The sequence below is a fragment of the Malaclemys terrapin genome, chromosome 16, assembly GCF_027887155.1.
Source record: "Malaclemys terrapin pileata isolate rMalTer1 chromosome 16, rMalTer1.hap1, whole genome shotgun sequence".
Classification (NCBI taxonomy): domain Eukaryota; kingdom Metazoa; phylum Chordata; order Testudines; family Emydidae; genus Malaclemys; species Malaclemys terrapin.
The window spans coordinates 16,988,586-17,015,126 of NC_071520.1; the positions used below are offsets into that span (position 1 = coordinate 16,988,586).

At 42.8% G+C, this 26,541-nt stretch overlaps 1 protein-coding gene across 4 annotated transcripts in view; it reads right to left on the minus strand.

Annotated features, from left to right (window-relative positions):
- ARVCF (ARVCF delta catenin family member) overlaps positions 1-26,541 on the minus strand; it is a 426,585-nt gene that overhangs the window by 107,353 nt on the left and 292,691 nt on the right. For all 4 annotated transcript variants that reach the window (XM_054006116.1, XM_054006118.1, XM_054006119.1 and 1 more), the window contains exons 5-7: positions 23,611-23,692; positions 20,519-20,677; positions 5,373-5,977 (exon numbers count right to left, since the gene is read on the minus strand). In XM_054006116.1, the coding sequence (XP_053862091.1) occupies positions 5,373-5,977; positions 20,519-20,677; positions 23,611-23,679 (833 nt within the window). In that variant the 5' untranslated portion in view covers positions 23,680-23,692. The remainder of the gene's footprint in view (positions 1-5,372; positions 5,978-20,518; positions 20,678-23,610; positions 23,693-26,541) is intronic.

Here is a 26,541-nt window from a genome sequence, read left to right on the forward strand (position 1 = left end):
CTAGGGCTGGGGATGAGGGGTTCAGAGGGCAGGAAGGGAATCAGGGCTGAGGCAGGAGGTTGGGGCAGGTGGCTCAGGGTGCAAGCTCCAGGTGGCGCTTACCTCAGGCAGCTCCCGGAAGCAGCGGCTTGCCCCCCTCTGGCTTCTAAGCAGAGGCACGACCAGGCGGCTCTGCACACTGCACCAACCGCAGGCACCATCCCCGCAGCTCCACTGGCTGCAATTCCCGACCAATGGGAGCTGCAGAGCTGGCGCTTGGGGCAGGGGTACGGCGCGGAGCCCCCTGGCTGCCCCTACGCACAGGAGCCAGAGGGGGGACATGCTGCTGCTTCTGGGAGCCGTGTGGAGCCAATGCAGGCAGGGAGCCTGCCTTAGCCCCACTGCACCAACAACCGGACTTTTAACAGCCCGGCCAGCGGTGCTGACAGGAACCGCCAGAGTCGCTTTTTGACCGGGCGTTCCAGTTGAAAAACAGACACCTGGCAGCCTTAGTCGTTCACTAGTCCAAGTACATGGAGAATTGCACTCATTACTACAGGCCAGGTTTTGAAAATTTTGCACCTGATGCTGTTTATGTTTGTGTTTTACCTCCTGCAAGAGAACACAAACTGTTTTGACATCTTCACTCCAGTGTTGGGGACGTGGCGTTAATATCAACAACAAAGTTGCCTGAACTCTGAATTTTACGGACTGAGGGGCCCATTCTAAAAATGCGTATGATCCAAACACTCTCAATATAGAAAGCCAGAATGGCGGACTGACTTTACAAAACAAACACAGCCGCAGGCACAGGAGTGCAAACAGATGGAAAAATTGCCTTTGTACACTCATCTGTATTTGAAGAAGATCTGAATGTTTTCCCCCCCCCAATTTATATTCAAATACAACTGGTTTAAATTAGGCCAGTGATGAGAGGAGAGTGAGAACACTGTCAACAGCTGCCTTATCGGAGGGTGGATAAAAACTTCCACCAATTGGGAAAGGCAACGTGCAGATATAACCCACTTGACTAGAATCCTCTACTTTTAGAGTTAGGTCACTTCAACACAATGCAGTAGACCTAGATGACTAGCTTTTATCCAAGCTTTCTGGGATGGAATGGGAGTAAGTCCAGTAACTCTGGCACCAGGGATAGATCACAATGTTTATTATTTTAAACTCTAGTAACATCTTAATGTAGCAATAGCCGAGAAGAAACTGCATTTAAAAAAAGTCTTACACTTGGATTTCTGCCATGATCTGGGTAAGCATCCAAACAAGAGCCCAGCTTATTCCCAACTCCACACAACAAAGGAGCAGAAGATGCTGTGGCACACAGTGATCTGTTCTCAAACATTCTATTTCCACATGCTGGCATTATGTTTGTTGTGTGTAATTTATTCCTAGAATTATCTACCTTTACTGAAAATGACATGGGACAAAATAAATCCGCTGGTCTTTTCCAAACTCCAGGGAATATTTGTTGACACCTGAAAAAATCGCCACACGCAATTCATCCCTTGCACAATTCATCCCTGCTTAGGAAATTGGATGTTGGAACTGGAGCAGCAAGAGGGTTGGCAAAGCTAGGGCAGATCTGAGGTATTTCTGCAGCATCTATCACAGGCATGTTTGAATTCAACTCTCAGAGAATACCAAGGTCACTGTCAACTGCAAAAAGTCCTGTGCCTGGTTCGGTCTTAAAAAAGTCTTAAAGAAGCCAACTCAGAAGGGTTAGATTTGTTCCAATTTCCTCCTCTCTGTACACAAGTTTTTATAGTTTCTTTTGTGGAAGTGACTAATTCCAGGTCTACTTTGGTTTGGGATCAACCATTCCCCTATTTAATACCCCTTCTGGCATTCCTCTGTGAGCAGTACCTTCCCTGAAGGTATTGATGAGGATCATTGTATGTCTTGCGCTCATACAATTACTGTGCTGAGAGAAATCTGGTAGGGAGTGTGTTAAGAATAGGCACCACCAACCTCAACCTTCTTTATTCTATCTGCCTGTGAAGACGAATTGCTCACAATGTGCTTTTATCCTTTAATTTTTCCACTATTTGCAACATCGCGCCAGTAGCTCCATACATTACCTTGGGATTTGCCTTCCTCTGAAGAATCAGGTATGGGTTATTGCCAAAAACTAGATATTAAAAGTGTTATGAGACACTTCCATCACTACTTATTTAGGCCTAAATGGAAAAAGGACTATAACATCTCAGGGCCAATCAGTGGCCTGTATAAAAAGAAGCTTGATCTTGCTCCTATTTCTAGAGAATAAATATCCACAACATAAATTGCCACCACAGTCTGCAACCTCGGGGAGTAGTTTCAACAGACAGTCTAAGACCGAATGGACATGAAAACTAACCGGACATCTTGTCTCAAATGTAAAAGGATCCCTCCAAGTCTTCTTTGAGGCACAATTGTTGAGCTGTGTGAGGAAGCATCTATTGTCATCATCATCCTAGTCTATGCACAGAGGATTTCAGCTTCAAGTGCCATCAATTTATTACCTTTTATGGGCACTGATGCTGGTAAACCAGGTGCCAGCTCTTACCTAGTGGAGCACTGACAAATTCATAGCTGGAAACCAGACCAGCTCACCTATATGTTAATATTGTTCAAGATAGGTGTTAGACTTGTAAGAATGCATTTAGATTCTATACAATGCTTGTAAATTGCTGCATGCATTAATCTTACTTGTAATGTCTGTATTCTATGCTACAAGATATAAATTTGTTGACCTGGGTTAAGCCCTAAAAAGACATTCAATGCTGACCGATTACTATATCTCTGACACTTTTTGAATCGCAGACAAACTCATTCATGTATATAGGATTGCTTGCTTTAATCTGTAAAATACCTCTCATTTCTTTCTCCTACTTAATAAACCTTTAGTTAAATTTATTACAGGACTGGCTACCAGTGTTGTCTTTGATGTGAAATCTAAGGTACAAATTGATCTGGGGCAAGTGACTGGTCTTTTGGGTTTGGAAGTAGCCTGAATATTTTGCAATTTTTGGTGTAAGTGACCATTTATCACTAAGTCCAGCTTGCCTGGATGTCAAGATTTACCATGGAGTCCAGACAGTCTGACTGTTTCAGTGATCTAGGAGTTCACATTTGTTACTGGGTTGGTGAAATCTAATAGAACATACCACTAGTTTGGGGTATCTTCCCTGAGGTTGGCACTCTTGGCTGTGAGCTACTCCAGACAGCCTGACAGGCAGTAACTTTACTTTTAAGATGAATAGACTAAAGAGAATTAAAAAGCTGTAATCACGCACTAATTACATTGGGGCTTCATCATTAAACATGAAGCACTATTTGTTGTCGTTAGCTTCTTATAGATCAATGGCATACGTGAGACATAGGTTTAATTGTTTAAATATTTCTTTGAGTAGTTGTAAATGTTTAAGAGCAACCATTTTATGAAGTAGACCTCATTCACTCCTCTTATGTTTTCACGAGCTAAACTTTACTGCCACATTCAGATTAATTGCTTGTCAAAGCCCCTTGATCATATTAAATATGGAAAAACAACAAAAGAAATGCAAAACAAAAACTGTAAATTGGTTCTAACAAGACTGTTGTGGAACAATAAATCAAAGGGGATGTTTCAAACTTTTGAAACTGCAGAATTGATAGGTTCTAAGAGAGGATTTAGATATTCATCCTGCATGCAGTTTGCAAAACGGTAACAAAAATTAAAGTCCCCTGTTGCTTGACTGCTTTTAACAAAGGCTGTAAAAAGTTTTTTGCCTCTAGATAACAGCGAGGTTATTCAAGTTTGGTAAATCAATCAATATTTCAGTACCCACCAGCTGCCAGATTAGTGTTCATTTCAACTCCCAATGTATTTAAGTGTGAGAGAAAGAGGTATCATCATGTAGAATTTCCAGAGGCTACTGTACAGCTCTGGCTTCTTTTATTTTTTGTTTGTTTGTTTGTTGGTGCCAGTTTGGTGGCATTTGCTTTTATGCGTCTTCAGAAGGAATCTCCAATGGAGGGGCTGATGGAACAAGACCCAGGTTACTGTACTCAAGATTTAACTTATTTTAAATGAGAAATAATGGAAATTAAGCACACGTCCTTCAGAGACGGACCAGGCTTGTATTCTAACTAAATCAACCCGGGGGGGAGGGAGAGGGACACAACAAATGAGAAGTCAGTATATGTCATCGCTAGAAATGACACACACTTTCAAGGTTTAGAAAGCCAACTGAAAAGAAATCCCTTGCTCCCAAGCATGATTCTTCTCACAAGAACCAGTTTCTGCAAGCCCGATGTGGATGACAGGAGTTCCAGAATGCTTAGCAAAACGTGGGCTGTGAGAGAAAGCAGAACATCTCCCAGGAAAGTGGTTAGAGCAGAAGCAATTTGTGACTAGCCTCTCTAGTCGTGTAAAGGGTAATACATATGTTGTCTTCTTCCCTTCATGTGGTCTGACAGTACTAAATAATGGTCCAATTTACATGCACTTCCTATGAAGTGCTGAGCACCCTTATCTCCCAGCTGGGATCAACTAGGAGCAGAACGTGCTGCATCTCTCACCGGAGTGTACTTATTTAAAGAGGTATTCCTTCAGCAACAGGGAATGACAGGCCCTAAGTCTCTTAGAACTGTAACCAAACAGTTGTTAATTTTAACATTCCTATTTGGGAGACAGATACATTCGGGCCCTGTCAAAATTCTCACAAAATGTACCAGTCCATTTCCCCCCTGGCACTGGATGGGGGAGACAACACAATATAGTCACAAACTGTCTCTTTACAAATAAAAATGCAACATAGCCATTTTATAAGAGCCAGCACTTTTTCTTTCTAAATATAATCTAAAACTAAGCTGCCCTGCAATTTGGGGAAAGGATCCTTGCACACAGAGCATATATCATTTTTCACATAGTGTTTGGTAACTTATGTATTGCAGGGTCTCTATCTGGTTTGTGGTAAGCAAGCTGGTCTTCCCTAGGAAAGCCCACTGCCTCATGGGAGTCAACTTTTCTCCAAAGGAGCCCACTCAATCTCCCTGTCCCTCGGGATTCCAGGGAAGGACTATAAGAACGTTGACTGGGGGAGACAGAATTCCTTTGGGAAAGTCCATCTCCACACCCAGAATCAGAACTGAGTTGGAAACCCAAGCTAGAGTTTTACACTCATTCCTTTTTTTTTTTTTTTTTTTTGGCGCATATGTTAGGTCATTTTGATTTCTTGTGATTATAAAAGGTTAGCTGTTCATGGAAAGGCCACACTAACTGCAACTGTGGCTGTTTTTGCTGCTCGTCACTCCAGAAGCTTATGCAGACTATTTGAGGTTAACATTTTAAGCTTAAAATAAATCACTAAAATAGCTGCAGAGAGGATCGCAAATATTCGGCTGCAGGATTTTACCTTCCTTTGTGAGGTCTCCCCCTCTCAGGCACCCCTGCAGATGTTCTTCGGTTCACTGTGGAGTAATCTGGGTCCAGTTCATACCCTTCATCATCTACCCCGAGGCTCCGGTTATCGTCCTCCAACCCATAAGGCTCTGGCTGGAAACGTTCTGGCTGGGAGCGATTCAAGTCAACGTTGCTGCCTGTTGGCACTTGGGGCTGGGCCATGGGACCATAGTTATCCCTCCTGCTTGGCAAGGTGAAACTACCATCCTCTGGCCGGTAACTGTTTCCTGGCATGTAGGCATAGCGAGGACGGTAGTTGATGCCACGGGACAAGCTGCCATAATTGTCAGCTAGGTCTCCATAGCCATCGTGGCTGATAAAAGGGCGATACTGGCTGTCGTGGCCGTCGGGATAAGAATCGTAGCTATTGTAAGATCTGGTCAACGTGGATGAAGCTTGTGGTGTGATGTAACGCTCACCATTCTTCATGTATCTTCTGTCTATTGAATCTGTGTAGCTGCCCATGGGAGAGGAGCTATCCATTACCGGCAGACCATCGGGCCCCAGGGGGACCTGGCGAACTGTTCTAGTGGTGACTGTTTTGACCATTTTTGTGACCTGTGAAGCAGAAACCAATACAGATGTTAATGTTTTACTTCTGTCTGGCTTTAAGTTTTAGGATGAGTTCAAGGGAAATTTCTAGTGAGGAGATCTAAAACTAGACTAGAAAAGACACTGGAAAACATACTGCAAGTGAAATCCTGGCAGGCACTAGGTTATCTAACTGACTAATAAGATTCCATACCAGCCTTAGGATGCTGTTTTAGCAATTAGAAAATTGATCTTATATGAAGGTAGAGAGTCGAAGGGGACAGAATTTAAGGTTGTTAATATTCTAGTTATAAGTAATACAACTTTTTCTCCCTTAAGCTCCACTCCTCTACCTCTCATACCAAACCCCTACAAAAAACCATTGACTGCTCTCAGTTACACTGATGGCAATCTAAAATAACTCCATGTAAGACTTTCATTATTGCAGCCATCCCAAACCGTACCTATCTAGATGACTTTTTGCCGAGTTTCAGACATGTCTATTGAAGTTATGTTTATGCACAATACTACTTTTGTTTTCATATGATTTTTTTCTCCTTATAAATCCTGTTTATTCCAACCCCAAGTGGGTTTAAACTGTTTGGGTATTTCACACTGATCATCCAAAGACATGAAAAAATAAATAAAAGGAGACCAAAAGAGTCAAAGGTGTAAACATGACCCAGTCACAGTCCAACATTAAACAGTGTTAAACAAGGTTCAGGGTTTGGCATACACTAGGAACCTTCATTAAAGGTACCGAAAACAATTTCAAATGCCTTAAATACTAAATAAAGCTTTCATTTTTAACAACATCCCTTCTTCTGTTTAGCTGGAGAGAGTATTTAGAACAGGGGTGGGCAAACCTTTTGGCCTGAGGGCCACATCTGGGAATACAAACTGTATGGCAGGCCATGAATGCTCACAAAATTGGGGTTGGAGTGCGGGATGGGGTGAGGGCTCTGGCTGGCGGTGCAGGCTCTGGGGTGGGGCGGGGGATGAGGAGTTTGGGGTGTAGGAAGGTGCTCTGGGATGGGACCGAGGGATTAGGAAGGCAGGAGGGGTAGGCGCGTGGGGAGGGGTGCAGGTTCTGGATGGGGGTGCGGGTTCTGAGGTGGGGCTGGGGATGAGAGGTGTGGGATGCAGGAGGGGATACTGGGCTGGAATCAAGGGGTATGGAGAGAGGGAGGGGATCGGGGCGTGGGGAGAGGCTCAGGGGTTCAGGCTCTGAGCGGCGCTTACTTCAAGCGGCTCCCAGAAGCAGTGGCATGTCCCTTTCTCCAGCTCCTACGCAGAGGCGCGGCCAGGTGGCTCTGCATGCTTCCCCATCTGCAGGCACAGCCCTTGGAGCGTGGGAGGGGCCATTGGAGCGTGTAGGAGCCAGAGTGGGGCCATGCCGTGGGTTCTGGGAGCCGCATGGTGAGGCCCCCGACCCAGCGCCCCAGCTGGAGCGCCAGAGTAGGGCCGAGCTGCATGGTGAGGCCCCCGATCCAGCGCCCCAGCTGGAGTGCCAGAGCGGGGCAAGTCCCAGACCCCGGTCCCCAGCGGGAGTTTGCGGGCTGGCTTAAAATAGTTTGCGGGCCAGATCCGGCCCGCAGGCCATAGTTTGCCCACCCCTGATTTAGAAGGAAAATACAGTTTGTCAGACAGTCTCTTCGATGGTATCAAAGATGGTAATAACTGTCCTTTTGGGGAAAGAGAGAAAAAGTTAATTGAGATAGTCTAAAGCTGTCATTGCTGCTTTTGTTGAAGTCCAATCTTATTTCCTAGAAGACAAAACAAGACCAACACACATAAAGGGGTCAGGAATAGAACAGCAAAGATAGAAAATACAGTTTCTGTCTCTGGTGTTGACTAATTTACAACCTCATGGCTGAAAACAGCAGGCACGTCATATGGTCTTGTCTTAGCTACCCTGAGACCTGACAAACTTATACCAGCTTTCCAGCTGTTTAGGGCATTGCATCAGCTGCCTCTTTCTGGTCACAGGCTTACAGCTGCATTGCAAAATATAGTCTTGTCGGCTAAAACCAGACTTTCATTAGATGGAAAAAAGAGAGGGATAGGAAAGAGAAGAAATATAGTGGGGATAGGAGGGTGGGGGTCAGAATAAAATCTCACATTCCAAATGGTGTTTGGGTTTCAGCGGGAGTCCATGGACGTGGCAGTGTTACCTGGGACTCTCTCTCTCTGGCCCAATCTGCTCAGGACATTTTTCAGCATCAGAACGAAGAAGGGCCCGATTCCCAGGAGTCAGTGAGCATGGCAGCTATGATGGTGAAGCTTGTTCCAATAGCCAATTTGTCTCCCAAGGTCTTTCTTTCTAAAAACCCCAAAAGTGAGCTTTGGGCAGAGTAGTCCATCTTCCCTTATTTTGTTCCCCAATAGGCCTAATTTCTGACACACCAGTTTTGGTTCATTGATTCCAGGCCCACACTTCCCTTGCTCATGGTCTTATCATAAACCCTGAATTATATCAGTTGGTCTTTCCGTTTGGACTAATTCAATCTGTCTCACTTTCGCACCTTTTCTCATCAAACATTTCTTATAGGTTATTGTGACATCTTACGAACTTTTACTCACTTTTTACAGCGGAGCTTACCACGAAAATGAACTGTGGTCCAATTATCACAATGGACCAGTAAAAGCTGCTTCAGAGGAGATGCAAGAAACCCTGCCATAGAAGTGCGGGCATAATCTGTCCCTATGGAAAGTTTCCTCCTAACCCCCAACAAATGTTGGCTTAAGCTCTGAAGCATGAAGATTTCTCTCTTCCAGAACACGGGTAACCCACAATAAGAAAAGGAGAAAGTGAAAGATTCCTGTTAGACCTGCAGTAGCAACTGGCTAATATACACTATTCTGAAAGCTATGCTAGCATCAAGGAAGGTATTGTTGCTCATATAAGGAGGTTAGAGAGTCATGTTAATTTCTGTCATCAGAAACACTGGGGTGAGAGGAAGAATTAATACACTACCTTGTATCACCCATTGGAAAAGAACAAAAATAAATGAGAGAGTTTTTAAACCAAGTATTAGAAACTATGGAGAAAGTTAAAAGGGTAAGTATAAGTATGTTGCACTTTTCTTACTCTAAACTGCACAGTGCGGTGTGTACATGGAGTAAAATGGCAGATATTAAATCTGTTTCTGGTATGTTCAGTGGCTCAGAAGCCCAAATTGAGAGCTTTTGATCTACAGCCTTTGATTAAAAAATATCGATCACTGACCAGATTAGCCAAGCCACTGTTAAAACAATACTAGAGCACATCTTTTGACGCAGCTCCAGACATATCCTCCAGCCAGATGTTTTGACACGGAAAGTGTGAACAGGAAAATTTCACCCAAACAGCGTTTTTCCCAGAGACATCTGCAATCAAATGATACTTCAGCCTAATGAAATAATGAAGTCCTGTAAGTCTGTAAAACGGCAAGAATGGCTCCCCACCAACAGCATAATTAAACAGCATCACGAGCCGAATGATGCATAGTCCGATATCAACAGGATCTTTTCTGTCATTAGGACAAGAGCTGAAGGAGATTTCCTCAGCGTCCTGAGGGTTTGCCTTACTAATTAGTATCCTCCCTGCAGCTTAGTCTATTTTTGTGTTCTGGTAAGCTAAAAGAAAGAGAACCTCACCTAAAAGAGAAATAATAGTTTCACTGAATTAATAGGATCTGGCAGTTCATTTTTTGTTTCACAGTATTTGCACAACACAATCAGAAGTCTTATGTATTAACATCAGTGTCATCCAATTAAAGGAACTTCTACAGAAAAAGAGAGTATGGGTTAAAATAAGTACCACAAATAACTTAGGTGGCTGCTAGTATCTGGACGTGAAAGTAGGCACTACATTTCAGTACCATCCTCTCCAACTCCAAACACAAAACTACATTAAAATGCTAGAAAACAAATCTCCCAGGGTTGGTGCATGCAGGGACTTTTCTACAGCAGCAACACACAACACACTAGGTTACAGTTTTTGGTAGTCTTGAACTTTCAGAGCAGAATCTAGGAACAAGATACAGTGAGAGAGAGGGTTAAAGTGGTTTTAAAAAGATTTCTGCATACTGAAAGACAGCAAGGGCAATCCTACTGGGTGCAAAAAAGTGGGGTTCCCTCTTTTTAGTGCTCATAAAAACATAAATAGCAACTATATGCTCACAAAACTTTTACTCTCTGCACTATTAAACACAAAGTCAGGTAACATCCTAGATTTATTTTTTTAAGATTCCTGTTGCCACGTGTGCAATTTCTGTTTGTCATGTTTAATTCATTCCTAAAATTAGCAACATCAGACACAATGTGAGACAGCCAATACACCCATGGGTGGGCCATGACTACAGCACAAAAAGTGGGAAACAGGTTTTAATCCACAGAACAGAAGATCCTTGGTACCAAAAGGAAAAAAAAAAAAAAAAAGTGTGTGTAGGGAGATTATGCAGAGAAAAGAGGACACAACGAACATCCACATCTGCCAAAAAATTCTATTGTCAATTCTCTTGGAGCTTGTCTAATTTCCCCCTTTCACATTCATTTTTTTGCTGCAGAATAAAATAATTCTTATTTGGAAGATAAAAGAAAATGGCATTTGTGTTTCACTCACAAAGCTGCTTGCAAAGCTTTTGTAAAAAAAAAAATCAGGATCCAAAATTATTTTATATATTTAAGGTTACAACCAAAATGTTTTAAAATCAGTTCTTCGGCAACTTGTTATACATTATTTAGTATGTGTGTTAAGGTAGCATTTAGAGGTCCCAGCCAAGATTGGTAGGTATTCTGCTGGTACCCGACACTGGTGTCCACAAGCGTATTTTGATCTTTGAAATAAGCACATGTACAATGTTACATACTCTATGTCTTTCATCTGTTATAGCCATAATGCCCATAGCACCATTTAGAATAGTTATATGAAATAATTATAATGTGTCTGCTAGTCATGCAAACCATCCTAGTACCCGGAAGGAAACAGCCACGTGGAAGCAGATTAAACATAATGATGCTAGCACAATTTCAACCATAGTGTTTGCCAAAAGACACGTGATTCTCTATCAACATCTGAAAGAATTGGGACAGCTAGAAAGACTCTGTAATGATCAACCAAAAGGAACATTCCATTTGTGCATTACGGTAAATCTTTATCTTAGGATAACCAGTGGTAAAATAATGAAAAAAAAAAATCAAGGTGGTTCTCCCTGTACAGGATCTATTTCCAGAGAAGAGATAACAGGGGTTTCTACTAGTATCTCTGTCACAGGGAGGAAGTGCATCTAGTGATGGTTTTAACACACTTTCTCACCCACAGCACAATGAAAGGAAGCTGTTAGAAACAACTAGTCAGCACACAAAGCAAGTTCCATTTATTAGGCTTCTAATAAAACAAACAAAAAAAAAAACAAACAAACAAACAAAAAAACCACAAGAACAAAAACAAAAACCCCTCACTGAAAGAAATTTAACTCAATTGAATGTTTCATCCATATTCCCTTCAGGGACACAGCCAGAGTTGACAGGCTGATAATGTAGCAAGATCCTCTTCTTATATATTTTTGTTCCCCTGATACCAATACACTAATAATAAAGACTACAGCCATCCCAACTGAGAACTACCACATTCCGCACCTTTTATTCTAAAGGATGCCAAAGCTCTTCACAGACCACAGGCCCAATCTAGAGCAATACTTACTGGCCCAAACAGTCCCATTAAATTCAATGGGACTCCTCATCTGAACCATTGATTTTTTCAGTTCGATGGGTGAACAAAATAGATTTGGTTTGTTTCAAACAAACTGAATTTTGTTTTATTTTTCTTGATACTGAGGTAGTTTTGTTTGGGTCACATGAAACATTTCAAGATTCATTTCAAAATGACATTTCTAAAATGTTAAAATGAACAATTTCAACTTTTGGGTTTTCTTTTCTTGTCTGAAACTATTCGCTGAATTCGACCCAAAACTGCATTTTTCAGCAAATTTACTAATAAACCGAAGAACTTCGCCCAACTCTATTTCTAAGTTTCTGCAAGATCAGGCCCTATATACATACATGTACACATTACCAACCACTGCAACACAGTTCCCTCTGTGGTAGAGATTGTTTAAGAAGGCATAGCAGCATTATGTAACACTTCAGAGAAGGAAGTGAAGAATCAGTTCCCTTAATCAACTAAAAGTATATCCTCGGTCCTCTGAAAAGAAAAATAGATATTCCACACATTTGCGAGTAGCGAAAGAATGGAGAAAACAGGTGAGCGCATTGTTCATGACAAGCACAACTGCCACAGCACTGGGCTTGTTACTGGTCAGCCAACTGTTCAGCTCTTATCCTGGAAGGTCTACAATTCGTATTATGGGAATGCCTAAAGGCTCCACCCAGGAAGACAATCTCTGATACACTCAAATGTAGTTTTTGGATAGATTACCTAGTCTAGAAGTTTTTAGCCTTTTCCATACTGTGAATCCATGGTACATCAGAAAAAGACTTTGGGACAATTCTCCATAAAGAGAGGGTGGTTTCAGCTCTGTAGAGCTTGTTCGCAACCTCCAGGCTGAGAATCCCCGATCTAATCTAGGTTTGATTTAAATTAAAGCAAGGGTAGAATTTTCAAAAATACCTAAACCCCATTTTCAAAAGGTATTTGGGTACTGCTCTGCTCAGCATTGACTTAGGAAGTCTAACGATCATTGCCGAAAAGGAGTTCCTGAATCATTTTCAAATATGAGCTTTAGGTTTCCTAAATTAGGGCATGTCTAAATTATGAGTTAGTGAGAAGCAAACTGTGATGGAAATCTACAACACTCCGGTGTGCCACATACTCAACTGTCCATGTGAACCCTGCTGTTGTGCACTTAAAGTTCCCTAGTGTGCTGTCCACATGGACAGCTAGTGCACAGCATGTTGGAGTGCTGTAGATTTACATCCGAGCTTGCCATACAATAAGCATTCATGCAAACATCCCTGTGGGCACTTCTGAAAATTGTATTTCAAATCCAGCTAGATAATATTTTTTAAAAAATGAAAACATCAATTAAATTGTTTATGTGTCAGCCTGGACACTATTTACAAGGTGACAATTTTTGATATTTAATTTGAGGCCGATGTAGTGTAGCAATATTTCCTCCAGTTCTCTTTCTGGAAACGTATTTGCCAACAGAACCATTTACACTTCAAAAACCTGCATGTTTTCCTTTCCTTCTCACTTTTCTTTCCTGCCTTGAAGTCACAGGAACAGCAAATGAGAAAAACTGGGAAAGAAAAAAAAAACCTACCGCAATTATTGTAAATGACCCCAAATTAGAGGTGATTGGATAGATAAGCTCACAGTGCATATTAGCTCCTCAAAGTGTGTGAAGTGCAAACATTAATACAGAAGAAGATCCTATCAGGATTTTGTTTAAACGGCTTGCCTTTGTACAAATGAACCCCATTTAATTAAGTAGGGCCTAGAATTCTTACATTCCATGTTGTGGGGTTTAAAAAAAAACAAACAAAAAAAATCCCACACAACACAGCTCAGATGAATTAAATATCTTATAGAAACTGACAGGACAAGAGAGATTTTGCTGAAATTGTGTCATAAAATAGAAACAGGAAAGAAGGAAGCACTCAAGGATAAAGACACTTTGACATTTCCGAGTGCTTATTTTTGAACTATAGACTGTAAAATTATCAGGCCAAATGGGTTCAAGGCTTTACCTTTTTGTTAAATGCTGGGTAAGAACCGACCCTGCAGAGTTTCAAAAGGAAGGCTCAAAGTTTCCCCCTCTTCCACTTAAACATGACATTTTCAAAGAGGCCTAAGCGAGTGAAGTACTCAATTCCCACTGAAACTCATTCCAGCTGCAGTGCCTACCTCCTCCCCTTAAAGCCCTTTCAAAAAACTCTGCTTAAGTGTAAGGCTGCACTATGGGGCTAAGTGGCACCTCAGGAATCTAGGACTTAAATCACAAGCACTTTCAATCCCCACAATGGGAGGAGCAGCTATTCAGCACTTTGCAAGATCAGGCCCCTGGTGAGCACTGAAAAGCATGAGGCAGAGTGTGCATGTTCTCAACGGACAGCTTTTATTTTTAAACACAAAAAACAAACAAAAAAGCCTATCTAAAAACGTAGGTACATTGTTTTATGCAAAAAGAGGATCAAAATCTCTCTTGGAAAGCATTTAGCATTCCAATGCAGATGAGAATAAATATCCAGAAATAGAGAAAAGAACATATATATATTAAACCAACCAACCCACGGAAATAATTTGGCTTACTTTATTAAGTGCTCTTCAACCACTTAAGAACAGGCTTCATTTAATCTGCCGCAGTGTTCCTATGCTAGAAACTAAATGTGGTAGCTTCCTCCCCAAGGTGACCTTCACTGTTTTAACATGCTAGATATTTGCCTTCCAGGAGAGACTGTAAAGTTGAGATGGAGTATATCAGATATATCCTTTGTGCCGTGAATGATATGCAAAGACCAAGCCAGAAAGGTACGTACACTAAACAACGAGAAATAGTTTGCAGAGCAACCACAAAGTACATTTCAAAATGCGGAATGAAGGGAGGTTTTCTCCATTTAAAAGATGGGTTAATAGAACTCAATAATTGCCTTCTTAACACAACTCACTGCAATAGGAAGTTTTAAAGAGAAAAAGAAGAAGAAGAAAGGGAAAGCACAGTGTCAAATTTCAGTGCCTCTGAGTTGAGGCTATTTACTTTAATTATACTTTGAAAAAGACAGTAGCATATTATGCCTCTGAAACAACAGGTATAAAAGAAAGCACAAGGGAACAGCATTGTGCAGGAGCATTCACATTTACATCAGCCACTACATTTCAATTCTAGCTCCAAAGTCTCAAATGCAAAATTAAAGTGAATAAAGCCTTCAACTACCCGAAGGGAGATTCCAAAAAGAGGATGAAGCTAGGTTGCTCTCAGTGGTGGTAGATGACAGAACAAGGAACAATGGTCTCAAGTTGCAGTGGGGGAGGTCTAGGTTGGATATTAGGAAACACTATTTCACTAGGAGGGTGGTGAAGCACTGGAATGGGTTACCTAGGGAGGTGGTGGAATCTCCATCCTTAGAGGTTTTTAAGGCCTGGCTTGACAAAGCCCTGGCTGGGATGATTTAGTTGGGGTCGTTCCTGCTTTGAGCAGGGGGTTGGACTAGATGACCTCCTGAGGTCTCGTCCAACCCCTAATCTTCTATGAGTCTATGAAAAGGAATCCAAAATCTAAAAGTTAAAATGCACTCTCGATCTGTGGAACCCAAAAGCATGTTCTAAACAGCACATCAAATTAAGTAATATCAGCGTGAGTTAGTCATGCCAGTCACAGAAACACAGCTGAAGCAGTCTTTGAAGAGGTATCCCATGGTAGGAAGTGGGACCCTGGAAAGCTCCTCAAATGCATTTGGCTGGTGGAGGAGCAGATCATTGGGTTCTCTGGTCTTTAAGACACTGCATTCAGCATAATAGTCAACCTAGCACTACTGCTCCCTTGAAGGAAAGTCCAGTTGGGGGAAGTGGCTGGCCTGGCACTTCCCAGAAGAATGTTCCCTGCTGTGAGGGTGAAAGGAAGCCTTGCCCCAGGTATGAGGGCTCAGCCTAAGGCAAAGAACAAAGGGTTGTAGTTTGGAAAAAACACAACAACAACAAGTTAACTACCGCAAGCTCACTGGCAATCAATTAACTCCAGGTAAAAAGCCTAGTGTAGACATACTCCGAAGCTCCTGTCTGATAGAGGAAGGCATCAGAGCCGCCAGTTGGAGACCTACACTGGGGGAGCGGGGGGGCGGAAATGGGCCAGAACTGAGCTAGAGACTGATGGTTTGCCTGGAAATCTGGAGGGAAATTGATTGGAACATGGGAGGAAAGTAGGTATGTAATGCATGAGGTGGTAAGTGGAACACGATCTGTACCAGTGCATGGTAGGAATAAAGTCTCAGATGAGGGAAGGGTTAAATTGGGCTAGAGCCCATTTTGCATAGCATTTGGGGGGAGTTGCAAGGAAAGATAATGAGCTGCTGGCTGACAGACAGAGGTGTAGGGAGTGGGATGTACAGCGTGTATATATAGACAAAACAGGAACCATGTCAATTTTTAATACCACTTTTATTAAAGTAATGCATTAAACATTACATAAAATAGATTTAACATTTATGTGTCTGAAGACAGTCCTAATTCTAGTGTATGAAATACTGTTCTTTTAAAAGGGGTGCAAAAAAGTGAGTGCACACTTGAAACAGGGCTAGAGTCACTATTTTAAGCCACTGGGGTGACAGCAACTCCTTAGGAATCTTGCTAGTGGTAGTTTTCTAGGGGGATGTACTAAATTAGCATATCCATATGCGGTCATATCCTCTCCCCATCCAACACCACCCTCACTTGGGGAGTTGCATTGGCCATCTGGGAGTTCCCAAACACAGGGGAACGGTAACGATTCCTTGCACTGCTGTAATCATTCCCTCCCTTTTCTGCTGCTAGGAGTCCTGGGCCAAGATGTGTAAAAGCCAGCTCTGGGTGAATCTATGTCAGCTTTTCATTATTATTTTATTACTGTAGTACTCAGCGTACGCGCAATGTGCTCAGCCATTTGAGGGGGTCATCATCAGCCAGGTGGAGAACCGGCAGCCTGCCATCAAAACAAGTTGGCACTCACAAGGATATGTGACATAGTCAGAATTGACTGCAGCTGCACCGTGGGTCATTAGAAAACCCCCATTTAAAGAGACTGACCACACAGTTGCCCTGTCCTGTTCGAAACCAGTTCAGAGATGACCACAGGTGCCTGGGCAGATCAAACCCCAAGTGGACAGATGGTTGGGCCAGTGACAAGAGAGCGATTAACGGTCATCGCTGACCACTTGTTGCGCCAAACAGATTCCACTGTCACAAATGACCATAAAGGGCATCTCAAAGACAGGTGAGCTGGCGGGTGGTACTACCATAGTGCCCATTGCTATAGTATCTAAGCCCTTCACAGTCTTTAATGTATTTATCCTCACCGTATGAGATAAGGAAGTCCCATTATTTCCAACTGAGGAACAGAGAGACAGACTGACTTATCACAAGTCACACAGGAGGCCTGCGGTAGAGCAGGGAATTGAACCTGGGTCTCCGGAGTCCCAAACTAGTACCTAAACCTCTGGGACGAAGGACAGTCTTATGGTACAAGACTGGGAGCGAGTCAGGAGATCTGGAATCTGCCACACACTTCCTGTGTGACTGTGCCTCCACCTCCACCTCCTCATCTATGCAATGGGGACAGTACTTCCATACCTCACAGGGGTAACCATGAAACAAATTTCTTTGAGAGATGCTCAGATACTGCAATGGACGGGAGCTATAAAAACACCCAACTAGAATAATGCCAATCAACTTCCAGAGCAAAGCACTAGCAAATGAACTGCAACTCTGTCTCCATTTTTGCATTTGCTACCAAGCCAACTATAAGCTGAAGACCAGTTGGATTTCTAAGTGGCTGTTAAAATCTAAACCATATTAAAATATAGAATTAAAAAGTATATACTTTCAAAGATAGCGGTGATCCCCTTTAAAACCACATTGCCTTTTCTCACCAAATTACAAGTGGTTTGGCCAACCTGCATTTTGGACATTTCAACATCACTTCTTGAATCAAAACTGGACTTTAACAGAACTATTCCTTTAGTAAAATGGCTCTTCTATGTTCCAAAATTCCCCTGGGTTTAGTACATAGACCGAAGCACATTTAACAGTGACATAAATGAAAAGACCATGCAGAGGCAGATTAGAGTTTTGTGGGGCCCTGGGCCAGAGCAAGTGGAGGTCCCTCCCCACCCCTTCCACCTGCAGTCCCCCCACTCCTCGTGCACTCCTGCCGGGGGGATGGGGGTGGTAAGGGTCAGAGTGTGGGGGCTTGACCCGCTCCAGCCACCCAGCACTCCTGAGGGGTGGAGCAGGGTTGGGGCACAGGGGTTTCCCCTGCCTGCCTGGTACTCCTGCTGGGGGGGAGTGGGGTCAGAGTGCGGGGGCTTGCCCCACACCACCTGCCTGGAGCTCCTGTGGAGGGGCAGGGGGGTGAAGGGATCAGAGCGCAGGGGCTTCTCCCGCTCCCTGGCAGGAGCGCTGGGTTGGCAGGTGGAGCGGGATAAGATCCCGCGCCCCGACCCTGCTCCCCGGCAGAAGTGCTGTGTGGGCGGAGAGGGTCAGAGCACGGGGGTGCCCATTTTTCCAGGTCCCCCCAATTGGCCGGGGCCCCTGTGCACAGGCCCTGTTGGCCCAGTGACTAATCCGCCACTGGACTATGTTCCCAACTCTTAAACCATGTCAATTTTCTACTAAATTTTATAAATGCTTGGGATGTACCTGAAATAGGTTTATTCTTTGATATCAACATCTTAATTTAAACATCTTTTTCTGTGTAGGATTTTCTTCAGTGCATGGGAAAAACGGTGTGTGAGTGTGAGTGAGAGAGAACAGGTACAGTATTTGTTTAAGGTATGTGGGGAAGATGGTGAAATAGCAGGTATACCATGTAAGATAAGATTACACTCTTCATGCTAGGAGAACGAACATGTTGCTTATCAGCAGTATGACTATTTTGGACAAACTATATCATCCATGTGGTACCCTTATCTAACAGCCATTGTATGGAAAGGAGGCCTCTGCTATTTTTACAAACTCCATTACCCTTTAGGTCACATCAACCATTGTATCCCTTTGCAAGGCTTAGGTTAGAGAGTCTCAAAGATATGCATTATAATTAGTTTATTTAAAAAGTTGCTCCATTTCATCAGCATCTAAATTTATTACTTCCTCCCTGTATACTTTTTTGCTAGAAAAAGGTATAAATATACTTAGTCCATATAATTTAAAGATGTAACACGGTTTTTAAATCTTAAAATACTGAACTATAAATCCCACAAATAAAATGGGAGGAGGCGGAGGTGGTTTTTAAATCCTATATATGAACTTACTCGGAAAGGCCAGGTTTTTGGGACTATCTAGAGATGCATTTAGAACAGCCAAACGAACATACACACAAAGATCCTCAAATAGTGTAAACGTGTGCAGCTCTGTTGACTTTAGTGGAATTGTGCCCCTTTAGCTTGAGATCTGACCCTCTGAATGAATATCTTAAGGGATTGCAATTCTGGAACGCCAGTAAACACAAACTCACAAACACCAACACGGTGACTTCTGTACAACGTTTTTTGGCTGACTATTTAAGTCCAGTCTAAGGGGGAAACAGCTGGACAATCTCATTTTAACGAATGCTGTTTAATAGTTTTAAAAATAGAAACATCTTTGACCCTTCACTGGACCAAACCCTAGTAAAGATGTCAGCGTAACTGCTGAGGTCCAGAACTGTAGGTACAATGCTATTCTAAGAGCTCTGCAAAGCTTGCCAGGGAGCTCCAAACACACAATACTTGTCTCATGGAAAATACAAACTAACTAATACAAGACAAAGTGAGGGGAGTAAACAAGAGCAGAGTGAGTGAAGGAGAGGAAGGCCAGTAGTAACATCTATATTCATAATGAATCTGATAGTCTACCTACATGGTACTGACAGAAACTATACTGAATCACTCATATGTAAGGCCCCGTGTTTGTCACAGAGGTCATGGAAGTCACAGATTCCATGACTTTTCACGACCTCCGCTCCGTGACTTCTGCAGCAGCCCAGTGCAGCTGGCCCGGGAACCACCTGAGCAGCTTGGGCAGCCCCTGGGCCAGTCGCAGTGGCTGCTGCTGGGGCAGTCTTGGGTCCCCCCCGACCCCGAGCAGCAGGAGTTTTGGGGGGGGGGGGTGGCTCAGGGCTGGGGGTTGGGGTGCGGGGCAGTGCTTACCTGAGGGGAGGGGGGGCTCTCCAGAAGGGCGACAGGAACTCCTGTCCCTCAGCTCCTAGCGCCACATGCTGCCACTGCCCCCACAGCTCCCACTGGCCATGGTTCCCAACCATTGGGAGCTGCAGAAACAGGACTTCGGGTGGAGCAGGCAGCACATGGAGCTAAGGTCGCTGCTTCCCAGGAGCTGGGTAGGGCCTGCCCCAGCCACCCCCGATCCACGCCCCCTCTCCATCACTCACCGTGCCTCTGGGCCATGCCCCCCCCCCCAGCATCTACAGCGGCCCCACGGCCAACCCCCCCAAACCACCCCCCTAAGTTTTAGTTAGGATATATAGTAAAAGTCATGGACAGGTCATGGGCTGTGAATTTTTGTTTACTGCTCATGACCTGTCCAAGACTTTTACTAAAAATACCCGTGACTTAAAACATAGCCTTACTCATGTGCAATTGTGGTGATATTTAAAACAAAATCTGTGGAAACTGAAAAACTATTTTCTGAGGAACAAAGCAATAGGCAGACTCACACTGTTACTAAGGATTGTAAATAGTTTGAGACACACACAGAGGCATGATTATCATACTGCTCTATTCTACATGCCACTAATTTTCTTAAAATTCCTGTGTGAGGATGAAGTTTTACCATTTCTCCCCAATGGACCTCTTATGAAAAAGGAGAGCAAACCTTACCTTTGAAATAACCCTTCTAATGCCCCCAAATCATACTCAGCACGGTCCAGAAATTCCTACCTTAGTCTCAGTTCTCCTTGTGGTTCCATCTTCTGAAGTCACAATAGACACATGGGAAGTAGGAGTACCCGGGTCTTCCTCAACAGTAACCGTCTCCTCTACCATCTCCTGAGGCTCTTGCATCATTGTTATTGATGTCTGGTTGCTGGGGCTTTGCTCCTAAGAAATAAAAATGGAACATGTTTGTCATTTATACTGTCACTACCTAGAAGGGTGGGTTTGTTTGTTTTTAAACAATGTACACGATGTCAGATGTCTGGAAATATAGATTCAGAAGGGAGGGCTTTACTGACCCAAGAATAACTAGCTGAGGGTAGGCTGGCCTGAATAACCTTAGTAAGTGGAGATCATTTGAAGTGAACATCAAAGACTCAGCATTTATTGCCCATTTACAGGAGACTATTTCTTCATATTTACACTTGATTTGCCCTTTCCCTGCTATGCCCAATCTAGGATGAGTGGAGTATCTGTGCATAAAAAACACCAAAACACCACCAGGCTCCACAGTAAACAGGACCATTTCTTTCAGAGCATTTAATCTTATTTAGTATTAAAAACTTATTTCCAACTGATAAAATACACTCTTCAGACCTCAGTAGCAGTGTATAACAAGGCTATAAATAATTTATCAAGGCCTTCTAGTTCCTCAGTATGCCAACACATATCTTACTTGGTCAAAAGTGATGATAATTAAGGAAATATGGTGAGCCAAAGAATCGCACAACTGAACTGGTGGTAGCAGTAGTGGGAATTTTTCCCTGCTGAATATCCTACAGTATAGATAAGGCCTAACTGGTTACAATCTCAGTTAAAAGTTGTAGTATATACACAACATAGCCAACTAGGGATGTCAGGCATCTGGTTTTTGACCGGAACACCCAGTCGAAAAGGGACCCTAGCCGCTCCGGTCAGCACCACTGATAAGGCAATTCAAAGCCTGGTCAGCGGTGCAGCAGGACTAAGGCAGACTCCCTGTCTGCCCTGGCTCTGCGCAGCTCTCAGAAGCGGCTGGCATTTCTCTACAGCTCTTAGGCGTAGGCGCAGCCATGGGGGCTCCGTGTGCTACCCCCACCCCAAGCGCTAGCTCCCATTGGCTGGGAACAACAGCCGGCGGGGAGCGGCGGGGGCGGCAGCGGCATGCGGCCCCACCTGGCTGTGCCTCCGCCTAGGAGCCACAGGGACATACTGGCGGCTTCCAGGAGCCTCCTGAGGTAAGTGGGACCCAGAGCCCACACCCTGCACCCTCTCCCGCATCCCAACCCCTTACCCCAGCCTTGAGCCCCCTCCTGCATCCATACTCCCTCCCACAGCCTGCACCCGCTCCCAACACCCCAACCCCTTGCCCCAGCCCAGAGCCCCCTCCCACATTCCAAACCTCTCATTCCCAGCCCCACCCCCCCAGCCAGAGCCCTCATCCCCTTCAACACTCCAATCCCTTGCCCCAGCCCAGTGAAAAGGAGTGAGCGAGCGAGGGTGGGGGAGAGCGAGCAACAGAGGGAGGGGAGATGGAGTGAGTGGGGGTGGGGCCTCAGAGAAGGGGCAGGGCAAGGGTGTTCAGTTTTCTGCAAATCAAAGTTGGCAACCTTATGTAGTCCACTGTTGAACAGAATGAAAATTCTCTACAAAGGAAAGTTCTCTTGAAGAAAGCTATCTGAAGAGGATTCTTCTGCCTCCCAAGCAGACATTTGTGTTTTTCCTTGTGCAATTTGTGTGCCTCACATAGCAACAGAAATCAGAAGAGATATTCCTGATGGATGAATGAATTTCAGAAGTGTCACAATATATGGACAATGAAACACTGGTTTACAGCTTGAGAAATAAGACTTTTCCAAAACACTTGCAATCCTTGGCAAGCTACAATAGTATAACAGTTCCTTTCATTGTACTCTCTAAAGCCAGTGGGCTGTGCACAGGCGTAAGAGTACAGAGCCTAAAGCAGAATCAGGGCCTATGCTTACAAAGATAAGTCCTACTAGATGTAAGAGGAATCTGTGATATTCCTTCTACACTTATTTCAATAATGAAATGTTTAAAAAATAGCAGTGAAGTATTATGTCCTGTGTAGAATCAATTGCAATGCTAACCGCTCCTGTTAAGAAATGATTGTGGGTAAGTCAAGATCTCTTTTCACTTCATATGGAAATAAAATGATGAGGATGAAACTGTTCCCATGCAGGTGTTGAGTTTTATTATGTTAAGACTTAAATATCCTGCACCTGTGAGCAGTGTAATCACTAGGAAAGTGCCACATACTTTTTTGTAGCATTTTATTTAGGAAATTACATTTCATCCCCATGGTATGCTGGCTAGCATCCTAGGTGGTGACATGCCTTCTGTTGAGTCTTGAAGGAGAGACTACTTTCAAGTGGACTTTGTGCAGGTGAACAGAAGCAAAGCTTTTGAATTCTCTTGTTAGACTCTACAAGGGAAAAAAATATTTCATTTAATCTTCACATGATCTGTAACCTTCTTTGAAACAAGCTGGTTACGGTGCCCTTGTTCAGTTTACTTTATTTACAGCTACATTCTGACATTCCGGATAATACCGGTTATTGCAATTCGGGCTTATATTTTAACTAGTGAATAGTTTTCATGTCCAGATAGACATTAATATTAACCCTGTCACAGACTTCAGTACAGGCATTAAGCTGGAGGTGGATATCTTGACCAAACAGAAAAGGGGGCAAATCATAAAAGGAATATGCATCCTGGACCAAAATTTACTGGTGGCGTAAGCAGGCCCAACTCCATTTCCCATTGAAATCACAGCATAATTAATACTGCAAAATTTGTCAGCCTAAATATGCTTAAATCCCACAGGAAATCACTCATTTCAGCAGTTTGCAAGCTTTCATTTCTCTAATCACTAATGCCAATGACTTGTGATACATGCTGAATCTTGCAAGTATTCTGCAGTTTAAGAGTCATTTTCTGTTTTATCACCACAGGCTAAAGGGGAAATTAAGTCCTGTGGAAAATCTATTCAGTCTTGCATATTTTCCAGGAAAAAAACAACAAAACAAAACACCATATGCTTTAATTCCAGCCCCTTATAGTGAAGCCATTTTCTCCAACCGACAGAAAAGTTTCACCTTAAGTGCAGGTTCTCCATAATCAGAAGGCTGTTTACACATTGTAACGCACTGAAAATTCAGGACCATCCATTATTCTTCACTGTAAAACAGAATTACACAATATCCAAGTCCATTCAACATAATCCATTGTATTCCCTTCCCTGTAACCTTCCCTGCCAACTTTCAGATGGTATCAAATCCCCATACCTTTTGAAGTTGAGAATTTTGTTCTCTCTCTTACTCACACTCACTCTTCTGGCTGCATTTTGAGGCCACTGGATTAGCTAGTTTCTCTCCTCCTTCCCTAAATTTTTGTGAGGCAAACAATTTTCCTAAGTTTGTTATCACAAAACATGGAAGGAGGCAAAAAGTGGTTTGTCCTTTTTGTGATATTTTTACTTAATAATAATAATAATAAAAAGATCTCCTTTTGTATCCGGGCTGCCTGTGGGCATAGAAAATCTTTAAAGCCTGGCACTTAAACATGAGCGAACTGCAGACTAGAGCACACTGACTTTAAATGAACACTAGTGCTTGTTTTTATCCTGTGGCTTCTTCTAAAATGATGATCCTGAGAGATTTGATATGGATTTGCATTCCTAATGTAACCTGCTATCAGCTGGAAAAGAGTGTCCTGAGCATCGAAAGATTAAAAGCCTGCTTAGTTCAAGGTAGATTTCCCAATGCAGACAGCTACCCAGGTTGCATTTGCATAGATCTACCTTCTTACTGCATGAACTATCCAGGGACATGCGAGTGAAAAGGGTGGAATGTCATCCAACCTCCTGTTCCCCGAGTTGACTTCCAGGAGGTTGCTCTTTGAGCTCCAAAAACTTTTTAAATGTTCCTGACTCAAGTTTTTGGTAAAGTAACAACAGTGCGAAAAAAAATAAAATGTTTAGTTTCAATCATCATGGTTTTTGTGTCTCAATCACAGAAATCAGGACTCAATTCTACTTTCAAATTCTTTAAAAAGCATCAGAAATGAATCTCTCTGAATAGCTCCAAAAATATCCCGCACACTTCCTTTGCCCAACAGGTTTCTGCATGAAGCCAATGTTTCAAACATTTAACCAGTTCAGCTCAATTATTTAAGGCCTTAGTACAAACTTGACGGACATTTTGATATTTGCTAGTCTGTGCAGACTTGTAATGGTTCAAATATGGTTCCCTCAATGGCTAGTCTTAGTGGCAGTTTCCTATCCTTGTCATGCAGCAGGAGATTCCAGTTTGGACCCACATCCCATTCCTTTGCTCACTTTGCTAGGGTACTAACCAGGCAAACGAAAGCAGCATGCTTGGTGTCACTCAGTGTAGGGCTTCTCATTCTGGGGATCATGAATAGTTGTCCGGGGGCTGTGACAACCTTACTCTTGCCATATTATTAAATGGGAGATGGATCCCAATATGAGAAAGTGGAGATTGAGCCATTGCTTTACAGCGATTAAGCAACAGCACAGACGGTCTCTGAACAGGGCTCCTATCCAATCCTCGTCAGTCGGAAAGATGTTCAGAATTCTGACAGCTCCAGCAGGACAGAGATGTTACTCTCTGCCTTGCCTTCCAGAGACCACATCATCTCATTTAACCTTTCAAGTGTGATGGTCAGACCACAAAAATGTAAGAGCGTTTACATAAAATCATGGCAAGAGTGCTCTTGTGATAAATGAGCATATTTGCAAGGTGTCACCAAGAGAAGTCACTGAGTGTAATGTATGATTCTGTCACAAGAAAATCAGAAGTCAACACTACTTTTCTAATAAAGTAGGTCCCAATCCAGTTAGTGAGAAAGCGTATCAATACTTTTCTCCTTGCTTTTTGTCAGTGGATGAATCACATTCCTGTTTAGCTGTGCTTATATTTCCAGCAGCCTCTAAAAAACAAGCTATTGTTAAAAAAAAACAATCAATTTATCCCCAGCCTGTAAAAGTTTAGTGCAGTTGAAATATCTTTAGACATTTCAGGCAAGAACCGTAAAATAGTAATTCTTGTTTTGTTAAAAGCAGATTGATTTGCCATACAGAAATATCTCCAAGGGCCTACTTTGCATTAGTATATTGCAGTCCCTAGAACCATCATCATTTTGATTCCTAGAGTTATCTTTCCATCAAAGTGACTATTTTATATCTGTTTAATAAGAGAATAAGCTCCCCCAGAAGGATCACACATCCTGCATTGAGACAGAAAAGTTGTTTTATTTTATTCTCTGCTTATGAAACCGTTTAAATTACAGATTACCTCTCCCCACCAAAACAGTCACTCTTCAAAAACATTCGAAGTATGTCCATCTAATAACCCTCCTTCTGTTTAGTGGATTGCAGTGGAGGCTATATTCCAGTTACTGCTTACTACAGGTTACTATTAGCTAGCAGGTCTGTAGGTTTCAGCAAGATTGTTTATACCAGTGGGACACTTGTCCAAAAAAGCCTAGTGTAGAGAAAGCCAAAATGTGTTGATTACTAGAAATATACTAGAAATCTGGGCATACTTAAATCAGATGATATTTCTAATTGAATAAAAATGAGAATAATTCCTGTTCCTACCCTTTGTCTGACTTTTCTAATGAAACTCTAATCTTTGCAATGGCTTTATATAATATGACTACTTACGTGTGTAAAGTTAACCGCACAAGTCAGTCTTTGCAGAATCAGACGTTCACGATCAGGCTACTCTTGAACAGATACTTCAGATTAAGGTAGGGAGTGAATTTAAAGAATAACTCCATATGTAGACAAGCCCTTATAACAGTCCCTGCTCCAAAGAGCTTACAGTGTATCTGTATAGTTTCTAGCACAATAGGAATTTACACTTGGTTGGGGCCTGCAGGTCATACTGAATTACTGCTAATAATAAACGGAAACTATCTTTTAAGTGCTCATGTTCAGTGCGTTCTGCAGTTAATGCTACTGTCACTTGATGTGGAGCCCAATCCAAGTTGGGTCTTAGTTA